Raw genomic sequence first — 26,449 nt, 5'->3', positions numbered from 1 at the left:
GTCAATACCAAATTACCGAGATGTATTTTTTGCAGCTATAATAATATATCATGTGATATCATGTGATATCGAGGAGGCTAAGGATAGTTTGGCAAAAATATGGAGTTGAATTACCAAAAATTAATTTTTTAGTGTACCTACCAAAATTCCCGTTATAAAGAATAATTCCTTGATGGAGATGCATTTTTTTGGTGAAAAATAAATATACGAAACCAACAAAATTGTTAAATGATTTTCTTGAAAGGTTTTATAGTAAAACAATATGGCCGCCAGAACGTAGGATTCGTGGAGCGAGTTTTTATTGCAGCATACAAGAGCATGTTACTGGTCTGAGGTCCGAGGCTCGGTGCATGAATTGCTGTGCGGGGACTGATTTGACGGACACGAAGATTATTGATCGGACTGAATTAATATTGATACTAAGACTTACTTATCAACTATGACCCGCCATTTATATACTTACATGAATATTCGGTAAATTGCAAGAGACATTGTTGAATTATTGATTAATTTAATAAAACACAATTTTTTTTAGTACTTATTCCACTTTTTTATTCAATAAATTTGAGCCGGTTTCGTGCGCCTCAAAGGGACATTTTCAACTGAATAATAAAACAGGTATTAACCAAAACTAAATCATAAAGACGACACAAATAATCTAGACTTTGTTGATTTATGCTTCAAATACACTCTATGACGATCGGTCATATATATGTCGAAAAACCCGTTTCTTATGTTGGCGTCCTGTGTCACAGGGTGCCACAGAGTGTAAATACGATGTCATAGCTGTCATACAATATGTGTGTATAAATGTCGGAATGGCATAGATTTGATCATAGACACTAAAACGCTCTTAGCATATATGTGCCCGATCGTCATATAGTCTATTTGAATCTTTAGTTTGCAATTGGGAAATCTGCTGGCCTCTGCATTGTTGCAACTTTGAGCGTTTTGATGACTTAGCCCGAGGCACTCGGATCCCATAGAAGAAGGTCACGCGTGTAAAATATGCTGACTTGCTTATTCTTACATCGTCGAAATAATGCTGACAAGGCCCGAAGTCATTGACTGCTACGTATGAGTAGTTTTTGGGTTAATAAAAATAAGAAGGAATTATTTTTCAAGTTTTTATTGTTTAAAAAAAATATTGTATTTATAACACTTATGACTTACTTATGAGTCTTCAGTTTGTCCTTATGATAAGTTACACTACCTACAGGCTACAGTATTAAAATTTACTCAACATATAAGTATGAATATATGGAAATAGAATAATAGACGGTGTCGTTAAGAAAAACATATTAAGATAATGTGTCGGTAAAATATACTTGTATGGGATTTTTTACATGATTTAAAAAATAATATATCTACGGTCATGGCATAATGGAAATATTATGTTGAAAGATATAACCGATTTAAGTATATGGAAAAAAATAAGGAATGATTAATGATACAATTAAAGATTTTTTTCCATTTTGTACACCAATAACACAATTGACAATATTTTCAGCTGTGGCAAAAATTATGGTCATGAAGAAGAGCAGTTTACATTAATTTATTGTACTTTGCGTAGACAGGTACTAGATACGTTATTATTATCGAAAAGATTTATTTAAAACTCAATTAATATAAGCTTATTTATTATTTCTACACTAGTTTATAGTTGAGCAATTATTTTTATTAATTAAAACTATTTAAATATGATTATGAAAACTACGTGTAAAAAATTACACGTAATTTAAAAAATGGATAAATGAATTTTGATCATTTCGTGGATATACTTACAACGAAAAAAAAGATAACTGCACTAACCAGACTGAATGTTGCCTAAAGTTTTTTTAATTAGAAATATTATCTTTTTTTCCATTTGGACTTTAACGGTGTATTTTTCCCTCTGTTTGCTTTTTCTTGGTGTCTTAATGAAGACTTCTTTGTCTGATTTAGGTATCAATCATTAACTTAACATGCATGCGTAATCTATTAATAGCACAGAGCTCGAAACGCCTGGAGGGAGAAGAAAAAATACACAGTGACAGTTCAAGTTTCAAAAAATTTATAAAAATATTAATTGATTTTCCCATATATTGTGAATCAGTAGGTACAAAAATAATAATAGTGATATACGATATATGTGGAAACACCAACGATAGCTTAAATATATAATATATCTCAAAATAAAATACGTACCCATAGAGTTCTACTCGTCTGTTAATAATTATATTCTACGCACATATGTGGACAAAACTAGGGAAGGCCTTCATCCAGTAGTGAGTAGTGGATCGACCCCGGCTGATTATGATGATTTATTATTTACATACATATTTTGGAAACATCTCAGAAACATGCTCATTCGAAAAAAATCTTGACAAAAATATAGGTACCGAACGGGACTCGAATTTTGGTTAATGTACTTTGCCAATTTAGCCACCTGTCTTAGAACTAATTACGACGAAATTAACTAATAGCTATGCGACAGAAGTGAATCAAATTTTGTTAATATTGGCGAGCGATTTTATGGATTTAATCTTCAAGGTACCTACCAATAATAGGTACTTAACTTGATTCCTAGATGGTGTGAGGATCTCAGTAAATTTTAGTCGTAAGGTATCAGCCATTGCAAATAATTTATTTTTATAGATTTTTTTGTAATTGGTGTGTTTTTGAAGTGTATCCGAATTATGTAAAGTATGTTAAATTACATTTTATGAAATTCAATAAAAATAGTTGATTTAATATAGGTACTTATTTATTATTTGACAATTGTTTTTGTCAATTTAATTTTAATTTTTAGAATTCCAATGAAACATATTAAGTGTAAAATGAAATACAACAAGGCAGCCAGCACTAAGGTATCATTGGTGATACACGATATCCATCAATAATTAGCATTCTGAATGTAGAGCAGTCGTTTAATGATTATCCTATCTACTTATGGCTAAATGATGATTAAATTTCTACAGAGGGCATCGACGACTTTGTGGGGGTGAAGGTACTGCTTGTGGTGACTTCCGATGTGAAGATGTAGTTGAATACCATCATGATGACGTCGCTTAACAGCCAGATGAGCAGCGCGAAGAATGCTATTCTTGTCAGGCGATCCACGATGTACATCCTGCAACATATAATATATAATATAATATAAATAAAATATAAAAAGCCTTTTTATTTCTTACAAACAAAAGTAAATGACAGTTAATTGACTATATCTAATGAATATATAATATATAACCTATGAATATATTTATTATGTATATTTATATATATATCTATATATGATTGTATTATCTACTTATTTTCTAGTTTATATAAAATAAAATTAATTATTATTATTTTTGTATAATACATAATATATAGATTAAGATTTTTTATTTTGTATATAACACTACTAGATAATGTTTATAAATTAGACACTGATAAATGTAATTAGTTTGTTTGGTTTGTAAGAACCCTTAATCGAACATATAATATAATATAAACGTTCAAAAAATAATATGTTGAAGATAATCTGCCAGCATACAAATAAAGGATACCATAATAATATAAAGGATACCATATATAAATAATGAAGATATCTGTCGAAGAACAAAGCTTAAAGAAATCGTCGTTGACTTAAGTGACAGTGAGCCAGCCACGTTAAGAATTGGAAGAAGTTCATATTATTCTTCTTTCTGGCACTACAACCTTATGTGGATCTTGGCCTCCTGGCCATCTGCCTCCATCAAGGTCTGTCCAAAGCCATTAAATCAAACTCGATACTATCCCGCCATTTTGTACGAGGTAGACCAGGTCTTCGTTTGAATTCCGGGTTTCCGATTGTCACGCGTGAGTTGTCTATCTTGTGTACATAGCCCAGCCTTATAAGGCGGGATAATTTGATAGACTGTACAATGTGCGAGCCCCTATAAAAAACGTATGGCTAGCTGTATCTGTCTCTACCCCAACTGTGTGTCACTTGTGGGTCCGAAGATACCGTGCAGCATGATCCGCTCAAATGAGCCCAGCACTCTTCCTTCCTTTAGTCATGCACCAGGTCTCCGACGAATACTTGAGAACTCGTTTTATTAGACCGCCGCATTTAGGCCAAGCGAGCGAATGTTTGTTCTTCCCCCACTCATGATGGATTTAATAAAAAAAAATGTATCTTACACTTTCATGTGGCGTCTGGCGGCTGGTAGGGTGCTTTCAGGAGAGTCCAACATGTAGAGTCTGGTGGATTTGATGCAATTTTCAAAGTAGTCGTGAACATTTAAGCCTGAAAAGAATAACATAATTTCATAAAACATAATAATTAGCTAGATAGCTACATTGTGCAATAATGAATAGCATTCAATTACTGTGCATCACATTTCAGGCTTCCTATTCTATTATTAGATGTTCCTAGCAGCATTATAGCCCATTTACACGTGTATGGATTTACTGCTGACATCACATATTTGTAAGTGTAAACACGTATTATCGAGCAAGACGGTATGCATGGGTCAAAAAAGTTCTGCAGCTTCTAATTTTTCAAGCGGTAGTTGCAACTTGTGCAATATTTGCGTAGTAGAACGATAGTGGCGAACCTGCCGGAAAATATATGAACTACAGTGTGCAGCACAGTAAACCTTCACACAACAACAACCAACACGTTTCGCTGACAGTTGAAAAATAATATTGGTGCGACAATTGGCATTTTTGTGTGTAAACGGGTATTATCACGATAGCTTAAGGGGGGACATGCTCGTCGAAGGTCAAAATTGAGTTTTTATTGTATATTCAAACCATGATCCTGGACACTCCTTAAACGTTGTAGATGATCTATTTATATAATTTTGAAGCCTTATTATCCTTTATAGTTATTTTAAACATTTGATGACTGCATGAAGTATTTTTGTTACATAAAATAGTATTCTTTTAAACCTCTCGCTCTAATGTTTTAGAATATAGTCATATTTCGGTACATAACTGTGCAGTGGTGTTAAGATTTTTTACATGTATTAATTTTTAAACGTATTTATAAAACCATTAGCATAATTTATTACGAGATAATTTTTGTAAAATATTCACGATAAAAAAATATATTGATAATCTCTGTGATCCCAAATTTGACAAGAATTAGGCATTTTATTATTCAAAAAATCGGCAAGAATAACACATTTCAAGATGATTTAAAAGATATTTATTATAAGCTATGTCTTTGACCATTCAAGTGTGATAAACATCTTTTGAATAATGATTGCTTTATAATAATTATTGACCTAAGAATAAGGTAGTGTTTTTTTGAAATACGCCATTTCTTATGTCATTCCCCAGTGGTTAAGCTACAACATACGGCCGTAGCCATAAATTAACAAACTATAATTGAAGTAGGGAGTAAAATGATATTAACGCGCGTGTTTGAACATGTACCGTTTAAAAAAAAAATAAAAAAAATTCGGTTATGTACATGTTCAAACACGCGCGTTAACATAATTTTACTCCCTACTTTAATTATAGTTTGTCATTGTATGGCTACGGCCGTATGTTGTAGCTTAACCACTAGGAAATGACAAAAGAAATGGCGTATTTCAAAAAAACACTACCTTATTCTTAGGTCAATAATTATTATAAAGCAATCATTATTCATAAGATTTTTATCACACTTGAATGGTCAAAAACATAGCTTATAATAAGTATCTTTAGAATCATCTTGAAATGTGTTAATCTTGCCGATTTTTTGAATAATAAAATGCCTAATTCTTGTCAAATTTGGGATCACAGAGATTATCAAAATAATTTTTTATCGTGAATATTTTACAAAAATTATCTCGTAATAAATTATACTAATGGTTTTATAAATGCGTTTAAAAATTAATAAATGTAAAAAATTTTAACACCACTGCACAGTTCTGTACCGAAATATGACTATATTCTAAATCATTAGAACGAGAGGTTTAAAAGAATACTATTTTATGTAACAAAAATACTTCATGCAGTCATCAAATGTTTAAAATAACTATGAAGGATAATAAGGCTTCAAAATTATATGAATAGATTATCTACAACGTTTAAGGAGTGTCCAGGATCATGGTTTGAAAATACAATAAAAACTCAATTTTGACCTTCGACGAGCATGTCCCCCCTTTTAACACACTATTGCTGATAGTAAATTCATGCACGTGTACAGGTTTACAGGATAATAAGTTTTGAATTATAAATTCACTGTTCGCCGACTAATTTCAAAATCCAATGTTATATTATTATAATATTTAAAAATTTGAGTTTAGGACATGATACTAATATTATTATCCTATCGAAAATACCTACCACTAGATGTCGTCAAAATATTACAGAAATGCACCAAATTAGTAGATAACATTGGCTAATAATATTAGTATACTTAATAACATTAATTAAAATAATAGAATGTAGTGCCATCTATGATTATTTAGCCGAAGATTGACTTTAAGAAAAAGAGGTGGAAAGCTTATCAAAAGATAAACGAAATAATATCTCTTGTCAATTATTAAGCACTATAAAAAAACTGACATCTATTTAGGAACGTAACCTCTGCTAAAATTAATAACAGAAATTAAAATTACCTAAGTAAGTAGGTACATTTAAAAATATGAATCATTTAAAAGTATTTTCATCATTCATATTAGTAACAATAACCATAAAATAATAATATGTAAGCAATAAAAAGATGGGATCATTTAGTAAATCCTCATTTTATTCAAAATTATGTGATCATCTTTGACTTGACATTAAAAATATTTTTCTTTTTAATGTTTTTAGATACACGTACATATTATTGATTAATGAAAACACTTTATAATTTAAATTATTAATAAATTATATTTAATTTCAAGCTCTGATAAGTGGCGAATTCATTTTAAGCAACATAAGTAATTGACAACTTACCGTTTCCATCAATCTTGTATTCCATGGATTCTCTAGCATTCATGTGCGCTCTGACGTTTTGGACATGATTTGACTGGAAATCCCATTGATTATTTGCATAATACTCGAACACTTCGAAGCCTTTGTTGATTCTTCGCTGGACTCTCATCAATCTAAAATATATTATAAAACGGAGGTGACTTAACTGGACCATGTTATGTATGAAAAGATCTAGGGACGAGTTGACCTGGCTAGATTGATTCATAATAGGTGAATGAGCTGATCATCTTCAAAAATTCATGACTCCGTATTTTTTTTCCGACCATCTCCGATCCTAATAGGATCATTATGGACCTCCACATAGTGAAGGTTTGTATTAACAGATTTTGTTTTTTTACGATAAATGGATGTCAGCCATTTGCTCAACCTAGTAAGTCCATACTCTGGCTCATACACAAATTGAAAAACAATATGTGTATACTTGCCAGACCCAGGATTCGAACCTGGAGCCCACGACGCCAAAGGCCAACGATTCAGCCGCTCGGCCATCGTGGGTGTTTCCGTATAGTATTGTGTTAATCATATTTTTATTACCCTTAGAGCCATTCAATATTCTGTAACAAGATTTACTGCAGCGCATCTATTCTATACACAAGACTGCTTTCGGCCTATACGGCAGCTAACTAGGGTAGGAAAGTATCGAAATATTAACAATTACAATAATTTAGCCGTCTGAACTGTCAAAACTGTCTATCTCACTCTAAAATTTATCACACCCAAGAGACGTTCTGTTAAAACATAGCACTTGTTGTAACAATAATTACAACTAACTTATTGAAATTGTCATCATAAATGCTAATACTTAGATACTTTCCTACCCTAGATAGCGGCCGAATGCAATCTTGTGTATAGAATAGATGTGCAGGGTCTACTCGATTTAGAATTTCTAATGATAGTTTGGTCAGAAGAAGGTTTTTTATTGTGTAAAATTATATTTTGCTCGTAAACAAATACATTCTTCTAGTGAGCACAAATTGCACAGGGCAAATGTGATTATTATTACGGTTGCTATTTCTGACTGCTCTTACAATGCAGCTTCGACTGTTTTCTTTCTGTCAAAACTATATGATTTCACGGTAATGTGATATGTTTTTAGTGGGAGTTTTTATTTTTGGAGAACTTTTATGTTACACTACTTGATGGCGAATCCAGAACGATTTTTATTGTGGTCGAATCGGTAGCTATAATAATTAATATTCTTTATCTTATATTATGTATTGGCGTATTATGCATTTTGACGTCACTCTTTTGACGTTTTGCTATCGCTACTTACGTAGGTACTCCTAAGTGAGATTATTTATATAAGTATAATTGATCTGAATATTTGAAATCAGGGATCGAGAACCTTTTTTGTGTTCGAAGGCCACATTCAGGTAACTGTTCGTAACCCAACAAGGGCGCATTTAAGAATCTTCAATTATTACATCCTAATTTTTTTTGAGTTCATTCAAAATACAGCACCTAATGGCATGCAAGACCACAGGTTCCCCACCTTGGTTTAAATAATGATTTATTTAAAAAAAAAAAAATGTTTCATGCTATGAGAATGATCATTCGCCACAGTTTATCCCCGCACACTAGCATACCGCGCTTCTTTGCTTCGATCGCCATCAGATTTTATCCAAATTTTACCCAGTGTATATTCCTCATGCCCAGGCACTCCGCGCTTTGATTTTGGCGGGGAACGCATGGCTTACGCCTGCAACCATAATCACGTAGCACCTTGCGTACTACGGATCTGTTACTATTGACGCTAATACCCCGCCAGGGTCACATAATAAATTATAGGTAAGTAAATCCACTTACATGGGTTTGTTTCCTGTTAAATACAGTAGACCGTCAACTAAAAGAGCAGGGAGAAGATGGAAAAAGAACATGCAAATTTGATGATGCAGCCTCGAACTCTTCATCGATCCTCCAGGATACCTGAAAGATCAGAGACACCACTATTATTATGTCAGTTTTTTTTTTAACATTAAGATATATTATATGTATCCTAATTATTAATTAAATAAGTATTTAATTTGTTTTAAAGAAATCAAAAGCCAAAATAAGAAATATATTAAAATAAGTGTAGGTGATATAAGATTGGCATGTCTAATAAAAAATCTGATTTAATTCAAATTTGAATTTGATAGATTAAAAAAAAGTTTCAATTACATTTTATGGATTGTCCCATTGACATACAGAATTTTCAAAAAATATATATTATGTAATATTATCAATCAAAATAATGCATTGAAAACCTGGTGACCATCATATTGGTGGAAAAATTGGTGTTACATCATTATGTATTCCCAGGAAAAGCACTGAGCATTACTTTGAAATGAAATGTATATTATCAGCTGTACTCTAGTTTCTCAAAATTAGTACCTAACATTTTTTGTTAAAATAACGGATCAATTAAGATTATTTTTAAGTACATAATTAATCATAACTTGCCATGCAACTCCATTAAGTGGAACCTTTTCAGTGATGATCTTTCTTCCAATGTCTATCATCTCTTGCCAAGAAATCTTGATTTCAGCTGAGCTGGTCACGTTGCAGACTGTTCTTGTCACTTCCCTAAAAATAACAAAAACATACCATTCGTTGAACTAATCCATAATAATATAAGATCGTATTAACCATTTATAGTCTAGCTAGACATTAATTGCGATCGCTACATTTTAAACTGACGTGTATTTTCCCATTATTGTCGTGTATTAACCCCGTTTAGACGTGCATGGATTTACTGTTGACAGTAAGTAATATCGGGGCCATAACAATAAAATGTATGGGTAAACATGTATTCTCCTGAATTTTCATTAGGATTTTTTCGATCTGCGCCTGCGCAGTAGAACGATAGTGGCGAACCTGCCGGCAAAAAAATGAGCTACGAACGAATTTTCAGGTTGGCCGATTTTCACTACCTGTCAAATAGTGCGAAACACGAATAGTACCATAAAATGACAATATCGTGTCTCGCTCACTCTTAAAGAATGGGATTGGAGAGACAGTCAGCACTTTTAGGTGTAAACAGTAAGTTATTGTCACGATAGTTTAAAATACTCACTATTGCTACCAGTAAATCCATGCATGTATAGAGGCGCTATTTGTTTTTTGCACAGCGGGAAAATAATTTGACGATGAATGCAATACGTGCCCAAAATGGCGATATTTACGATTAATAGGAGGTTTAGTATTTTTTTCTGTTAGTAAAATACCAGTGTTCTTGTTTAATATCATTGTAAGGAATCAGTGTCCTAAGCCAAATATAACACATTTGTTCAAGTTAAAGAATGACTTTGAGAGAGTATGGTAGGTCACTGTCACGAATAGTAGATCGCAGTCTTCTTGAAGTTGGACATGCCTAGTATATTGTATCGTTAGGTAATTTTGAATTTAGAACTTACCCATTGTACACGTAGTTCCAAGTAGCCACCAACAGGCAATTAGCTGTTATGTCGACCGGAATGTAATCTGCATATCCGGTAGAGTTGCACCACATCGTCCTGATTACTCCCTTTCCAGCTCCTGTTAATGAAAAATCATTTAAAAATAATTAATATATACTTACTCCTAGTTTACATTCAAATCAATACGATATTATATGGGCTGAAGATGTGTAGAATATTGTGTATAAAAATGATACATTGCGTATTTTTTTATTGAACTGAAAAATAAGTACATACATTAACCATTGAAATAATAACATGCCTTCCATTTACAAGTTATCTGGTGATAAATTTGTTCACCTAACAAGATCTCAATAGTGAAATTAAATGGCACCAATAGCGAGGGCTGTGAGGCTGATCAATGCACACCCTAGAGATGTATACTTGATTGTTGAATTTGTATATTATTTTTTTCTCTAAGTTGATTTACCTGTACTTTTAATTCTAAATGTCATGTTGTGAAGGTGTTGAATTAATAATTTGTTATGTGCTTCATGTATCTTTTTTAAATAAGTAAATAAAGTTGTACCCTTGTGACTACAAGACACTGTTTGGAAAAAAACTCTATGGATCGCTGTTAGTAAGGCAAGACTTAAGCAAACAAAGAATACACTTTGTCACTCCAGGCTTTTCGTCTGTATATAATGAATCTTCTTATGTATTTTTAAGTAGTCCGTGTGTAAGCATATAAATGAATAAACAACAAATTTAAAAGAGGGTTTCACCAGTGTGTTTTAAATAATGATAAGTTTGCTTATACGAAAACAAAAATCGTATTTTTTAAAATAAAATTTAATATTTGAAGCTCACAGTTAATAAAATATAATATTATGTCCTAAAGGGGCGGTAGTCCAACAAAGTTTGGGTAACAGTGTTCTAGATTAATACTACTATGACATTATTTAACATAGTTATGTCAACTTAATTAAACCTTATAATATTATAATAAGATAAATATTTTATCTTACCGATCAATAATCCTGCAGGTCCATTTAAATTATCTGTCCAGCCAGGCACGGGCTCCTTCCATATTGGGACAACTGTGAATTATAATAAAACCAAACATTTAATCACAAGCTTATTAAAATAGTGGCATACAATTTATTTTAATTCACTAGTGACTAGTATTATAAAAATATGATTAATATCATGACAGCAAAAATTTTCTTTGCAGGCCCTTGAAATTGGTAAAATAAAAATATATTTGATTGTTGACAGATACAAAACAAAGGGAAGAAAGAGATCATAAAGGTGTGCACCTTACAGGTGAAGTGACAACATCAAGAAAGTGACTGGAGTCACAACATTTGTGCAGGATTATTCCAGAGTCTAGATGGAATGAGATTAGTAGAAAAACTTAACTAATGTCGATAGGCAATTACCACGTATAAGGCAACGGGTATGTAGAAAAAAATCACATATTTTAATATTAATTTTGCCTTGAGAAAACCACGGTGGCCGCGCGGCTTAAGCGTTGGACTATAACGCCGTGGGTCCCAGGTTCGAATCCTGGGTCTGGCAAGTGCACATATTGTTTTTCAATTTGTGTGTCAGGGTATGGACCTAATAGGTTGAGCAAGTGGCTGACATACATTTCTCACAAAAAACAAAATCTGTCAATACAAACCTCTAATCTGTGGAGGCCCATATGATCCTATTAGGATCGGACATGGTCGAAAGAAAAAAATAAAAGAGAATTTATATCCGTGTAATACACCAGAGAACGGTGCCGCATTTCGTGGGTTAAGAGCCTCCGTGATTGGTACGAGTGCAGCTCCACTGAACTGTTTCGGGTAGCAGACGAAAAATCTAATATCGCTTTAATGGTGGCCGACCTCCACTAGGGATGGCACAATAAGAAGAAGAATACACCGGACCATTAGACTTCTTAGGATTCACTGTAGTATAGAATATAGATCATGCACACTCTCGTGTACGCCAACCAATGACCTGGAAAATGTCTTCTGGGACAGTTTCAGCACAACATTGAAAGCCACAGTATATGCCTGCGTACGAGCTTTGGAGTCGTAGTGAGTGTTTGTGGCAAGTATACACAAAAACGCAAAAAATAGCAGCATTTCGAGACCATTGTCTGTCTACGAAACGTCTAAATTCTAAAGGATCAAATTAATAAAATATAGGTTTTATTAAATTGTTACTATATATTATTTGTCGTTACTATACTCACCAATAGAAGGCCTCAAGATCATGGCTGGAATTTCCTCCATCGCTTCTACCACTAAACCCTCAGCGAGTGCTTTTGTGAAGGCGTATGTATTAGGCAAGGTGTCGAGGATTCTGAAATTAAATAAGTAAATCAATTCATAAGAAAATATGGCCCACGATATGAATGATCCAATAAATAAATCATGATAATTGAAGACATTCATATTTTACTCAATATGAAATTCAAAAGTGATTTTTTCGTCTTTTTTTTAAATTATACGTTAATTAAAGCTTCTGTAATAATGACAAATATTTAAATTTACCCAACGTGAGACCTATTTCTTATTAGCAGGTGCTGTCAGAAGAGATCAGTATTTGCCTACGTATTTTTTCCGAATTATTTGGATAAAAATTTATTTATTATTGGTAGTCAGTGAACACAGAATTAGCGGGAAGTGAAATACCTAGCCGGTGTGGAGTAACAAGCAACCGATCTCGAGTGTGTAAGAATATCGGATAAACTTAAACACGTGTCAATAATACACTTGTCATTTGTTCTGATAACTTCTCTCGGCTTATGCACTGACGCTAATATTGGTATATTTGAAGGTTGCAACATATACTATTGCACGTCTATAATGTGTGTTTCATTTTCATATAACACTCGTATATTCAAAACCCTGCTTCAAAATGTAGTTATTGGGATATAGCCTAACTGAATTATATTTATTAGTCTGTCTGTGGTTGACCCGCGTGGCCCTGATAACTATGTTAGAAATCGGGAACATTATATTATTTCGTTTGTTCATCCAAAGTACAGAACTAACCTGCTATTGGTAATGCCAACTGGTCGAGAAATAAATATGTTCAACTTAATCCCTTTTTTATTAGGATGGGATTGTGTGGACGTTGTTTTATAAATTCTTGAAATAGATTCTTTTTAGTTGATTTGGCGTTGGCGTACATCCATGTAACTACTTTATATTTTTTGTATTATTTATTTGCTTTTTTCATGTTAAAAAATATTAAAAAATTCATTTTTTTTACTTACTTAGAACATAATAAATTTAAGACGCTCACAACATGACATTTAAAAGAAATACAAATTATTAAACAGTGTAAAGAAGAAATAAATATATGCAGTATCACATAAAACAGTATGAAAAATAAAGTAGAAGGTACAAAGATAATAAAAATTTAAATTTATAAAGCGTGGAAGCACACCGAATGAATGGCTGAACAGAGTTATTGCCCTCCCAATTGGAATCACCAATGGCAGGTTAGTTCTGCTCATTGGGAGAATAAACAGCTAATGCTCCCGATGTCGACGATAGTTATCAGGGACACACAATTCAATACCACCAAGAATGGCCGAGTTCTCATTTACACCAAGTATAAGTAAAAAAAAATACGTGGACGAATATTGATATCTTCTAGCATTTAAACTACAGTATGTTAGCATACCTAAGAGAAAGCCAGTTGGATAAAGCCACGGTTACTAATAATAATAAATATTTTTTTAAACATTAAATTGTTGAATAATAATATAATTTTAATTAAAAAAATACTTTTCCACACATATTTGATATAACTGGTTTAGTTCTGTAGGTGAACACGAATTATGTTTGCTAAAATGGCTGTAGACTACAGAATTAATTAATAAATTTTTAAGGAATGTTAACATACTTATCGGTCATGGCGTTGACAACGTCATCGTCAAGCCACTCCACGCACTTGATGATCTTATGAGGATCTGCAGGAGGAGGGTAAGGCTTCTCATCAAGAACCTTCTCGTGGAGATGGCAGTAAGCTGTCGATATGTAACAGAATAGCTGGAAAATAATTAAACATTTATTATATTAAAATTGAAGAAGTTGTCAATTTTATTTATTGTTATTATTGAGAGATGGATTTAAAAAAAAATCAAGACCGATTATTAATAATTATCTCGTAAGACGCAACTAGTATTGATTTATTATAAGCGCGAACAAGTACTATACTATAATAAATAATACCATAATAACTCTTACACAGATGTTATCCTTTCAATAATTCACAAGATTTAAGAATATAACATTCTAATTATTGAACATACATAATTTTGAAAACACTTCTGAAAAAAATATATTATAACCAATAGAAACAAACTTTGTGAAAAAAGTAAGACTCCCTGCAGGAATCGAACCTGCATCTCTCGGATATCGTGCCCACGCATATAGACCACTATGCTAAAGGAGTCATACTTAGTTGCGACAAATTTTAACTAATGGATTTTAACATTCACAGAAGAGCTTTCCAAATTGAGCTACTATTGGCGATCGGTTTTTGTATTTTAAATCAAAGTAGGTATTACTTTAATTACTAACCGACGTCACTGATCACTCCAAATTTTTTTGTTATAACTTACTTGAACTTGCTAATAATTTTTCATATTACTACTAATTGTTGGGTTGCTATACTATTAAGCAGAAGAAGTGCTATAACTATATCATAGATAATTTGATAGAAATCATGTTAATATTTAGTAAGGCATCATCTATAAAGAAGAAATTAGCTCTGATAATATTATATTGTAATTATTTCTGACGAATGGGATAGGGGTGTTTTAAAAAAATGTGGCCTTATTGCCAATACAATATTAAAAACTCATTTATTTTCTGCGAGTAAAATATTTTATGAAAACATTATATTGTCTCAGTTTCAACAGAGTGATAACACTGATAACAGATTTTGTGTTTTTGAAGTGCTAGATTAGAATTGAGTATATGTCTCAAAAGTCAAATAACCAGGACTTTTTAATAAAGCATTTTTTTTAAATTCATCGCTTGTTAATTTTTACCACTTGAATAAATAATAATTAATTACCTGAAGCTTCTTGCATTTCTTGGCGAGATCCAGCATAAATTTGGTGCCTCTAGTGTTGAGAAGGACTGCTTTCTTCAGTTCCTCGTCGAATCTGCAAGAAATAATAACAATAATTTTAATTACGTTTTATCATTAGAATAAAATCAAACATAACCATTTTACATAAAACAGACATTCTTATTTTATTTTATTCTAAAAAGGGACTAACCAAAAAATTGTAATTCATGGTGTTTACAAGGTATACAAATTTTTATTTTTGAAACGATTAGATGTGTGCTAAAATCATACACAAAAATAGATAATATCCAATATCACCAACAGATTTATTAAATATCTAATTTTTCAACAAAATGAGGTTAACGAGTTTGACAATATTGAAATAAATGGATATTTTTTCATTTTCTTGGTGTAAAAACATTTATAATTAATTAATTTTTAAATGGAGAATATCTTAGAATTTTATTTAATTATTGTCCACAATATCTTCTATACATAATTTTGCATTTAAAATTTGTTAGTATACATATTTTTGTAATACGTATTGTATATTTTGTATCAGATAAACCCACCTTGTTTATTATTAAACTAAGTAGAATAAGTACTACGCACTGTGTTTTATTTTCATTAATAGATTGATCATTTATAAAAACAGAATGCAGATTCATTATTATTTTACCACGTTTTTATTAACACGTATTCTTTTTTGTCCGGTGGTTGTTTATCCAGTACAAATCTTGCAATCGATTTTTAACTAACTTCCCGACTAGCTAGACATTTGAAACTTTTAGAATATATCAAAACACGATGCCAATGCATTCTTTTAATACTGTTAGCCATCTTTAAGTAGAATTGAATTCATTTTCAGTTGATTCTGTTTTAAATTCTAATGGATTCAAGCTCTGTACTATTCCATTTAAGTCGTTTTTTGCGACCCGGGTTTCGCCTTTCGGCATCTTCAGGCGTCGTGTACACTCACCAAAGGCAAACACACACTGACAACGAACACCCTTAACTCTACCTTATATAGTAAAACAATACAATAAAGTAGGTAAAAACTCCATTACCTACCTATTTAGTCAGAAATTACAACAAAAAATACAATAAACAAATTATGAATAGCTGAAGTGTCAGTAAAAAAAACCCCAATTAGTAAAAACCCTATCTTATTAATAACAATACACTGGACAGCATATTATTATAATAAATCGTCAAACCTAATAATAGGTCAAAATTCTTTATAACAATAAAAAATACTACACTCAAGAAGTGTAAATCGTCAATTCTAAGAAAAATAATTAATCGAGTTAACTAATGAGATGTCTATAATAATACTACTTACAAGGTACCTACTTTTTACTGACACTTCAGCTATTCATAATTTGTTTATTGTATTTTTTGTTGTAATTTCTGACTAAATAGGTAGGTAATGGAGTTTTTACCTACTTTATTGTATTGTTTTACTGTATAAGGTAGAGTTAAGGGTGTTCGTTGTCAGTGTGTGTTTGCCTTTGGTGAGTGTACACGACGCCTGAAGATGCCGAAAGGCGAAACCCGGGTCGCAAAAAACGACTTAAATGGAATAGTACAGAGCTTGAATCCATTAGAATTTAAATTCAAATTCCATCAAGTACCTTCGGTCGAAAGTATTAATATGATTCTGTTTTGTATGAAAAGTTATTTCGGAAGAAATCTGTAATCCAATCCACTATTATTGGTTGCTAAGGGGGTAGTCCTAGCAACTAAATTTTTAATAAATATACGTGCGTTACTATGGAAATCAAAATGATATTTCAGTATTCTATATTTCTTTGTTTGTTGCAAAATAGCAAAAAAATGAGTTGTTGACAATTTGCCTTATTTGTCCTAAATTATTAATACATAGAATTGTCAAGTTTATATGATTCAACAGAAAATTTAAAAATGTGGTATATAAAAAGTTCTTTTTATCTTGTAATTATTTGTTTATATATTTATATTGTATACAATTAATAGCACACCGTTTACAAAGGTATAAAAGATCATTTCATGATTTTGAAACAGTTTTTTTTGTGAAATGCAGAAATGGTGCAATGATAAATGTGGATATAATCTTGTAACTCCAATCAGTATGTGGGCAATAAACACTATTTCCAAAGCGTTTAACACCGTATCTAAAAATAAATATTAATTCTATAATACATCCGCTCGTATCTTTATGTTGTGGAAATATAGATTTAACAAAGATTTAAAGCTCGATTAAAGTAATGATGAAATTTATAAAACGTGACTAAACCCAAATAAATAAAGAGTTAGTTCTGTCAGACGGTCGAGAGTTGATTCGATATAAATACAAATAATTGATTTAAAGTACATAAAAACTGTGATTTATCCCAAAATCTCTAAGTAACTTTGAATGATAGAAATTAATTATAGAAAAACATTATATATATGTAATAATGGGACGAAATTAAAGCCTTCAACGAACTTTCATTATTTAAAAGTTTTTTTAGTATGCGATAATTTATTTTATTAGACAGTGTTAACTGTCAATTATTGATGAAAATACATTGTATTAAATTAAATAAAATAGCCTATTAAGAAGTATATATTCCATTTAGCTCAATAATAATAATCAAGGCCGGTTTCATCCGCTTCAAAAAGATCGTCAACTGGTACGAAATAAACAATAATACAAAATTATTTATCAGGTAGAATAATATGTCACTTTTGTTGTAATATAAATATGCTGTTGAAAATAAAATAATTATTTTAATATAACTTTTTTTAATCCTCTTATATTTATTTACACTAAAAATAATTGTTTTCTTTTGGCACCTGTGCATCTTTTCTATACACAAGGCTGCTGTCAGCGGCTATTGAGGGTAGTTTATCATATTTATGTATTGAGGCGCTTAATAAAATTGTTACAATAAGTTAACCATCTGAACTGTCAAAAAGTGCTATGTTTTAACAGCGCTTTTCTTGGCTGTGTTAACTTTTAGAGCGAGATAGACAGTTTTGAGATTAATACATTTTATAGATATGCTGAGATTGACAAATTTTGTCAATTGTTGCAAATTTTGTCTGTACTAGCAGCGTTGCCAACTTAGCGTTTTTCTTGCCAGACATAGCATTTTTGGATAGGCATCTATCTTACGAATAAAAAAAGAAGGAATGAGCATATTATGTACAAATCACAGCAATCAGAAAAGCCGGCAAATATGGCCGACATTGCGTGATACACAAACATAAAATACACAAAACTACAAACACATACGAAGTTTATACGCACACGTACAGCCCACGTGATATTTGTCTACGCAAAATCGTCGCTCTCCAAAATGGCGAATTTGGTTGGCCGTTTTCATACTGCAATGAATCAGTATAATCCTCACTTTTTTTATTCGTTGCATCTATCTAACAAAATATGCACTGGCGTATGCTGTTAAATCTAGCATATTAGATTCGCTTGAAAACCAACATGCAACATAAATAAAGTGTTACATACAAAATGACTACATTTTTTATCTGCGTAATTAATAATAATAAACCTACTTAACATTATTTTTGATTTAATGCATTCTTTTATTATTTGTAAAATACGACATTCTACTCGTAAAAAAGGTTAATAAATAAAATACTGATTTCTAGACGCTTTTTGATTTTTTTTTGAAAATTTAGCATTTTCTTCTGTCATCCAGCTTATTTTCTTCGTGTCCGGAAACTTGTACGTATGCAGTTTGCCATATTATACTTCACCGTGAAATAATGTTATATCCGAAATATATGGCAGTATATTAAAGACCGTCCAACCTCTGCGTCGCATAGTACTGACATAAGATCTATGTCTAAATAAAACACGGTTCTTGTCGGTTTACACTTTACAGGAAGCCAGCAGCAAAACAATTTTTAAAAATAGATATATTGGATTATGTGTTAGGTTAGGTTAGGTTTTCATTCCTGAATTCATTAATTTCACCAAAATCATATATGAAAATTGAATTAACGTTCATATTGAATCAAATAAAATTGGAGATCGTATAATATACGGTCATCTCTTTCCTTTAAGAAACTTCACGGCGAAGTGTGCAACGGTGAAATGTTTTACGTACAATTTACATGTAACCGAAGAACACGGGCTGGGTTCACGGAATATAAAATGAGTGTTCTGTTCTATGGTCGAATAAATGAACTATGGGGGGACACGTTGGAACTGCATGACGCGCAGGACGAATCAGAAACTGAGGTAGACTGCAGAGATGAAGAAATTACAATTAGAAAACGTACAATTTATATGTCACCTATTTTCTTACCTTATTTGACATATTACCGTCTACTAGTGAGGCCACTGCAAACATCTACTTCATCCTAATAATAAATAATAATTTCCTGGTAATCAAGGACACGATTATGACTGTACAACAATGAAGGCATTATTGTAACAATAATAATTATTTTTATTATTATACTGTTATGGTTTAAAGTGATGGAATGTTATAAATTATAAGTAATTTTATAACGGCCTTACGTCAAGGATTGTTTAAAAATAATAAAGTATAGTAATAGTATATTATACGAATCATCACCAACATTTTCGTGCGTGTTTTTGCAAAGATTATCGCCTACATAATCATGAGTTTTGCACGCCGATAAAAAATACAAAAACATACGTAAGTAATATTCTTTTAATTATGAGTTGTGACTGATTTATTTAAGTATCAGACCAAAAAAACTGTCTGGAAATAGGTTGGCGTAAAAAAGGTACCGACCTTCTAAATGTAAAAAAAAACAATATTGATCGTCAAAACATTAACCGGGTATTTCAGAACTCCGGGGTCATTGCACACGCATTATGTGATAATTAATTGTAATGAATAAAATGTTGACTCATTTTTTATAATTGGAATAATGAAGACAATGAATATATCGAGGAAAAAATATCAACGTAATCTCATTAAATTATGAGTTCTTTAGAATTCGAACACAAACAAAACAATATTTGAAAAATTATATAATATTAGATATCTACGTCTTAATTAAAATAAAACAAAATAATATGTAATACTAAACTTAGTCCGTGTAATTTATTAATGATCAGTAACGGTTTCGTTCTTTATGATAGGACATGTTTCAACTATTACAGCATCTAAGATAAAAGTTATTTATTCAAGAAATGAATGAATAATAGGTAATTCAGGCTGCATAAAATGACTACCTATGTATAATACAGTTATAAGAAAATTCATTCAATTAAATCTAATAAAAACCGATAGTAGCAACTGTTCCTGCGCATCTTTTATATACACAAGACTGCTATCTGCAGCTATCAAGGGCAGTTTTTCATATGTTGTATCGAAGTATTATAATTGTAACAATAACTTAGCCGTCTAAATAGTCAAAACTATCTATCTCGTTCTAAAATTTAGCACAGCCAAGAGAGGTGCTGTTAAAATATAGCACTTATTATAACAATTAAAACTAACTTATTGTAATTGTTACAATAAGTGCCAATACTTCGATACAAAAATAGAAAAACTATCGTCGATAGTTGCCGATAGCGGGTGATAGCAGTCTTGTGTATAGAACAGATGCGCTGATCATTATTACATTATCTAGAAAACGACGTAGTATGCATTGTGTTATTCTTATACTTTTTAACACTACAACATGGCATGAGCCTAAATGACAACAGAGTTTAAATGATCACATAAAAACCCTGGCATTGAGAAAATCACATATATTCATAATAATATATTGTGAGCTCATCGGGAATCTAACCACAGTATTTCCAGAAAAATAATGTAATTAGAACATTAAAGTGATTATACACGTCATATATTAATCAGTAAATGTATCATTCTTAGCCATTCATTTTCCGTTTCTGAATGAAGGCTTCTCCTTACCATCTACAATTATTCTCCTGTCCTTAAGCTACTATATATGTACGAGTAGTGAGTAGTTCTGCTAAACATGATAAACCCGCCAATACAGCAGGCATGTTTGAAAGGATTTTGAATTAGTTGGTACCTTCTTAAAAATCGGTTGATGGTGTCAATATAATATGAGTGAATTTGTGGATGTACGCTGAAGATGAAATGCGAAATCAGAGTTGCCAAAAATGATTCAAATGGAATAGCACAAAATGTAAATCAATTATTATAAAAACGGTTTTACAGATCCTGTAATTCGTTGTTCATCTTGTGATTTTTTTTTGTCAGCGATCAACGCAAAGAATTTTCCGTGAAAGAAAATTCATTTGATATATGTAGTATGTTTACCGCTCTTTTGTGGGGCGGTGTCGATAGAAAATGACGAAAGGCAGACCGAAGGCCTTTTCACTTGTTTATTATGTGAGTGTTTTGTAATTATTCATTTTTTTAAATTATGACCGCCAAAGTGGAATATACTGATTTGATTTTAGAGATTAATCCGTTGAGAAAGAAGACGTGTCAACATTAAAAAAAAATACTGTTTGAATTCCGATACATGCGTCGTGTGTTTACGAACTAAAAAATAGTAGATTTAAATATGTTTGCATGATATTAAAGATGTACTTATAAAGATACCGAAAAGCTTAACAAAAACAGTTAAGTTTTCACTTGCATTGAAAGTATGGCGATTACGATATTTTTTTACGTCAATAATTAATCCTATTTGATCAAATTAAATTACACATTATTTCACCAATTTAAATCCAGTGTTACTTCCATGTCTTGCTACTTCTTTTAAACTGGCGAAATATTATATTAATAATATTTTCGTCAGATGAACAGTTAATGGGGAGGGGATTTTTCAGTGCCGGACGCGTATTGCCAAACCCTATCCCACACATCCAGGCAGCGGACGTCAATGTAGATTCTGGCGGCCTCATATCAACGTCATACATACAAGTTGCATTGCCAAACCCTACATCTGTGCCAGTTTTTCGTAATAACGATTCCACCCCGCCCATACAGAATATAATGCCAAAACTGGAGAAAAATTAAATACCTAATATTTTTATTCGTTTTGTTGATATTTTTTTGGTTGCTTGACGTAATTGGTTGCGTTTGTTATGATAAAAGGTTTTGCCAATTTATTGATATTTTACGTATGACGGCTCGCACGGCTCGCGGATGTTTCTAATTAACGCGGCCGAAAGAGATGATGTTCGCAAAAGTTATTTTTGACGTTTGATAATTTTATTAATATTATATACTTAACGCTGGAATATTTCATAAGTTGTATCACTATCGAATAGACTAATAGAAAAATGAAAAAAATACACACATTGTTTAAGTAAATGGAATATTCTTACTGTGGTGCAAAACATGCATTTTATATCATATGCATACCCAATATAATTAGAAACGTTATGCTATGTGCATGTAGTAACTACTTCTAGAAGCGAGCATGTATTGGTAATCAAGCATCCCACCAGTGGCTATAACTACCGGTCAGGTGTTATACGGAATGTATCAAAGAAAATTCTGGAGATGACCCTGGCAGCGACGAGGCGGGTTAAGTGCTAGACTGAGTAAGTGCGAAAGTCAGTGTCATCGGCTGGCAGTGGGCTTACCAAACTACGTAGCGATTTGCACCCGGCCATCGTACGCAACGCAGCTTATGCGGAATAGTATATTACGGATATATTTTAGACATTTTCTCCTTGCACATAATTTTCTGTGTGTGCATATGATTGGGGTACCATATTATTAAATAAAAAAAATCATAAAATAGTACGATGGAGAATAAAAGACACAATATGCAAGATTCAACGCTGCAATAGCAGATATCTCTGCTACCAACTTGCATGTAATCCAAAAAATCTTATATTCAGTGTTTCTCAAATATACAAAGTATCAGTTTTAATGACCAAGGTTTTAGCGGCGTACCCACGTGTAACACATTCTTTTATAATAATGTCTTAACGAAATATTTTTGGTGTCATTAACGTCTGCATAAATCAGTTTTTTATGACCAAAATCCGTTTTTTTTCAATTATATTTCCAATTTTTTTAAAACGTATAGCATGTAAGTTTTTAAAGAAATTACGGTTATTTTCAAAATGATTTTGTAGACTAACGGTATATTACTTCGAAATATTGACGAATTGTGTGATTTTGAACTTAGGCATGATGAATAAACATATTTTTAATTAACTATTTCCTTTATTCAACGAATACTTCACAAAATTTAGGAATGTATTATTCTAACTATTGAACATACATAATTTTGAAAAACACTTCTGAGAAAATATGTTATAACCAATAGAAAAAAATCTTTTTTTAAAAAAGTAAGCCACCCCGGCAGGGAATCGAATTCTGCATTTCTTGGGTTTACGCCCCGCCCCGTCCGCGCATTTATCCTTTATTCTACAAGACGACGTACTAATTGCGACAAACTTTAACTATTGGCCTTTTATTTATTATTAGCAAGTTCAAGTAAGTTACATTTGCCTTAAAATTTACACAGAATCACCTAAATTCCGAGACGGCGACCAAAACTTAAAATTCCTATAAATATCGTCTGAATTTATTGAATTTCAGTTTAGACAATATGTATTTTATGGTGCTAACTAAATACTACATTGAAGTTCAGCTTAGTTAAAGTTTGGCTGTGCTCGTTTAATGCACTTTTTACTTATTCAATTGGGAGGGTCTATCTATCCTCAGTCTTAAATAATATATTATATAATATAATATTAGATGCTTTATTTACCTGACCGTAGCTGCAGCATGATAAATGAGTTGTACATTCTCCTCGATATCTTCTCTGTCTTCTTTAGACATGGCAAGGTCAATCATGGAGACATCTCCGGCGATCGCTTTGATCTTGCGAAGCAGGTTCGGAGTTCCGCCGCGGAGGGCGCGGACTTTGTCATACAACTGGAAAGATCAAGAATTACTATCGTTAGTTTTGAAGACAAACATATGTTATGTATTGTGAGCTTAAGCTCAGCACTCATAATTTATGGATACGAATGTGCAAAAGTTGACGAATGAAAATTCATTATATTGGCATTTCATTCTAGCAAAAGAAATGGCGTATTTCAAAAAAATACTGCCTTATTCTTAGGTCAATAATTATTACAAAAAAATCATTATTCGTAAGATCTTTTATCACATATGAATGGTCAAAGACATAGCTTATAATCAGTATATTTGAAATTATCTTTAAATGAGTTAATCGTGCACATTTTTTGAATAATAAAATGCCTAATTCTTGTCAAATTTGGGATCATAGAGATTATAAATATAATTTTTATCGTAAATATTTCACTATATAATGTTAACAAAAATTTTACTAATGTTTTTATAAATGCGTTTAAAAATTAATTAATCTAAAAAATCTTAACACCACTGCACATAGATGTACTGAAATATGACTATATTCTAAAACATTAGATCGAGTGGTTTAAAAGAATACTATTTAATATAACACAAATACTTTATGTGGTCATTATATATTTAAAATAAATATAATGGATAATAAGGCTTCAAAATTATATAAATAGATTATCTACAACGTTTAAGAAATGTCCAGGCTTATGCTCTGAAAATACCATAAAACTCCATTTTTACCTACGTGACGCGTGTGGGCCCTTAATAAATCAGCTAGGAAGTTAGTATAGTAGCATTACAATGGAAAACTATTTTTACTGCAGTTATAGAGATACTTCAAATCAAGACTCCTATTAAATAAAACAAAAATATTAAATTTATAATATCTTCATAAGATGCATAATAATTGATCTATATGTGGAAGAAAAATATTGAAAATGATCTTCGTAGTCTGTGAATGTGAAGAAAATGACACGTGGCGAGGAAGATCTACGAATTCTCTATAACTATTATAATTGGGGACTTCTGACTTCTTTTGATTTAAGAAGCTCCTCTTAAAGCAACCAGAGGAGAATGAGTATCGTAAGACTTAATCTGAGATGGTTGGACAGTGACCATCATCACCGAGGTTAAGGCGGTGAAGGCTAGTGATGTTCCTAGACAAAAGTGCTGCCCTAATGCCATCCCCTTTCACTTTAACTCTCAAATTGTAGCAAACTTGTTAGGTAAATACTCACCTTTATTATTACTTATCAATGATGACTATGAGTAAGGCCGGGACACTAAATAGCGAGTTATAAAGGTAGAACTAGACTAGCACGCTAGTTATAAGATATATTAGAATGCAATGCGGTAACTTGTTTGGTGTAAATGAAGATGTTTTATTTAGTATTTCTACCATTGTATTATTTACCATTGTACAACAATCATTATATTCTAAAACAGATTACCATATTGCATTCGAAGAATAAGCACCGATACTAGTACTAAGTTCGAAATTTGCAGCTTCGTGCCCCGGCCTTGATTACTTATTCATTTTCGGCTATTTTTAACAGAAAAATATAATAGACATCATCTTCTGAAGATCAGAGCACTTCTACGAAATCTACTCTCAAATAGTGGTGGTTTGTAGAGGTTTGAGGCGTTGAAAAAATTTTGGAGAGTCCCTTTCGATTCCTAAAACGATGTCGGTAGGCACTTTCTAATGAAGCGACCACTTCGTTTGCTTCATAGAAAATCGCCACTGATTTCAAAAGTAGTAATAATTTCACTCGTTTTTTTCATTTGCCGCCTCTAAGCAATGCATGACCTGCCTACTCCCACGGGACGTCTCTGTACTGACGAGAGTTTACGACAGACATAGACAGTGTGAATGTTTTTTTGGAGGCGACCAAGACCCTCAGTGGATTGTAGTACAGAATGTTATGGAACAGTATTGCAATGTAATAATGGGATGAGTGACCTTCATTTTGAATATATAAAAAATGCTGTACCCGATTTATTAGCGTCATACCTGGCCGCACAATCGAGTTTTGAGGTCAAAATTTCGTTTCGTAACAGATTATTCTTATAGTAGGCAACAGCATCTTTCAATGTAGGCTCAGCTATACGTAAAAAAAACGCAATGACTAATGATAAGAGCAGTGAAATATACTATATTATCAATTTAGGTTGGTGTAAAATGACCGCTAGTCATTCAACAAATGAAACCGGCTGCGACCACACGATTATGAAATGCGGAACTACGGCTCACTCGAA

The 26,449-nt window shown here is 31.9% G+C and overlaps 1 protein-coding gene across 1 annotated transcript in view; it reads right to left on the bottom strand.

The window, feature by feature from the left end:
* Positions 1-1,121: 1,121 nt before the first annotated feature.
* Positions 1,122-26,449, bottom strand: part of LOC147065104 (fatty acyl-CoA reductase 1) — a 108,151-nt gene continuing 82,823 nt past the window's right edge. The window contains exons 4-14 of the mRNA XM_085956738.1: positions 24,069-24,235; positions 15,390-15,480; positions 14,211-14,356; positions 12,547-12,656; positions 11,327-11,398; positions 10,317-10,437; positions 9,364-9,486; positions 8,728-8,847; positions 6,883-7,034; positions 4,147-4,252; positions 1,122-3,112 (exon numbers count right to left, since the gene is read on the bottom strand). Coding sequence (XP_085812864.1) covers positions 2,947-3,112; positions 4,147-4,252; positions 6,883-7,034; positions 8,728-8,847; positions 9,364-9,486; positions 10,317-10,437; positions 11,327-11,398; positions 12,547-12,656; positions 14,211-14,356; positions 15,390-15,480; positions 24,069-24,235 — 1,374 coding nt within the window. The 3' untranslated portion in view covers positions 1,122-2,946. The remainder of the gene's footprint in view (positions 3,113-4,146; positions 4,253-6,882; positions 7,035-8,727; positions 8,848-9,363; positions 9,487-10,316; positions 10,438-11,326; positions 11,399-12,546; positions 12,657-14,210; positions 14,357-15,389; positions 15,481-24,068; positions 24,236-26,449) is intronic.

The sequence above is a fragment of the Rhyacophila brunnea genome, unplaced genomic scaffold (genome assembly GCF_057557595.1).
Source record: "Rhyacophila brunnea isolate RB1 unplaced genomic scaffold, BYU_Rbru_1.0 scaffold_6, whole genome shotgun sequence".
NCBI classification, from domain to species: domain Eukaryota; kingdom Metazoa; phylum Arthropoda; class Insecta; order Trichoptera; family Rhyacophilidae; genus Rhyacophila; species Rhyacophila brunnea.
Note: the sequence above shows the minus strand (reverse complement) of the source record. Positions and strands in the feature narration are given on the sequence as shown.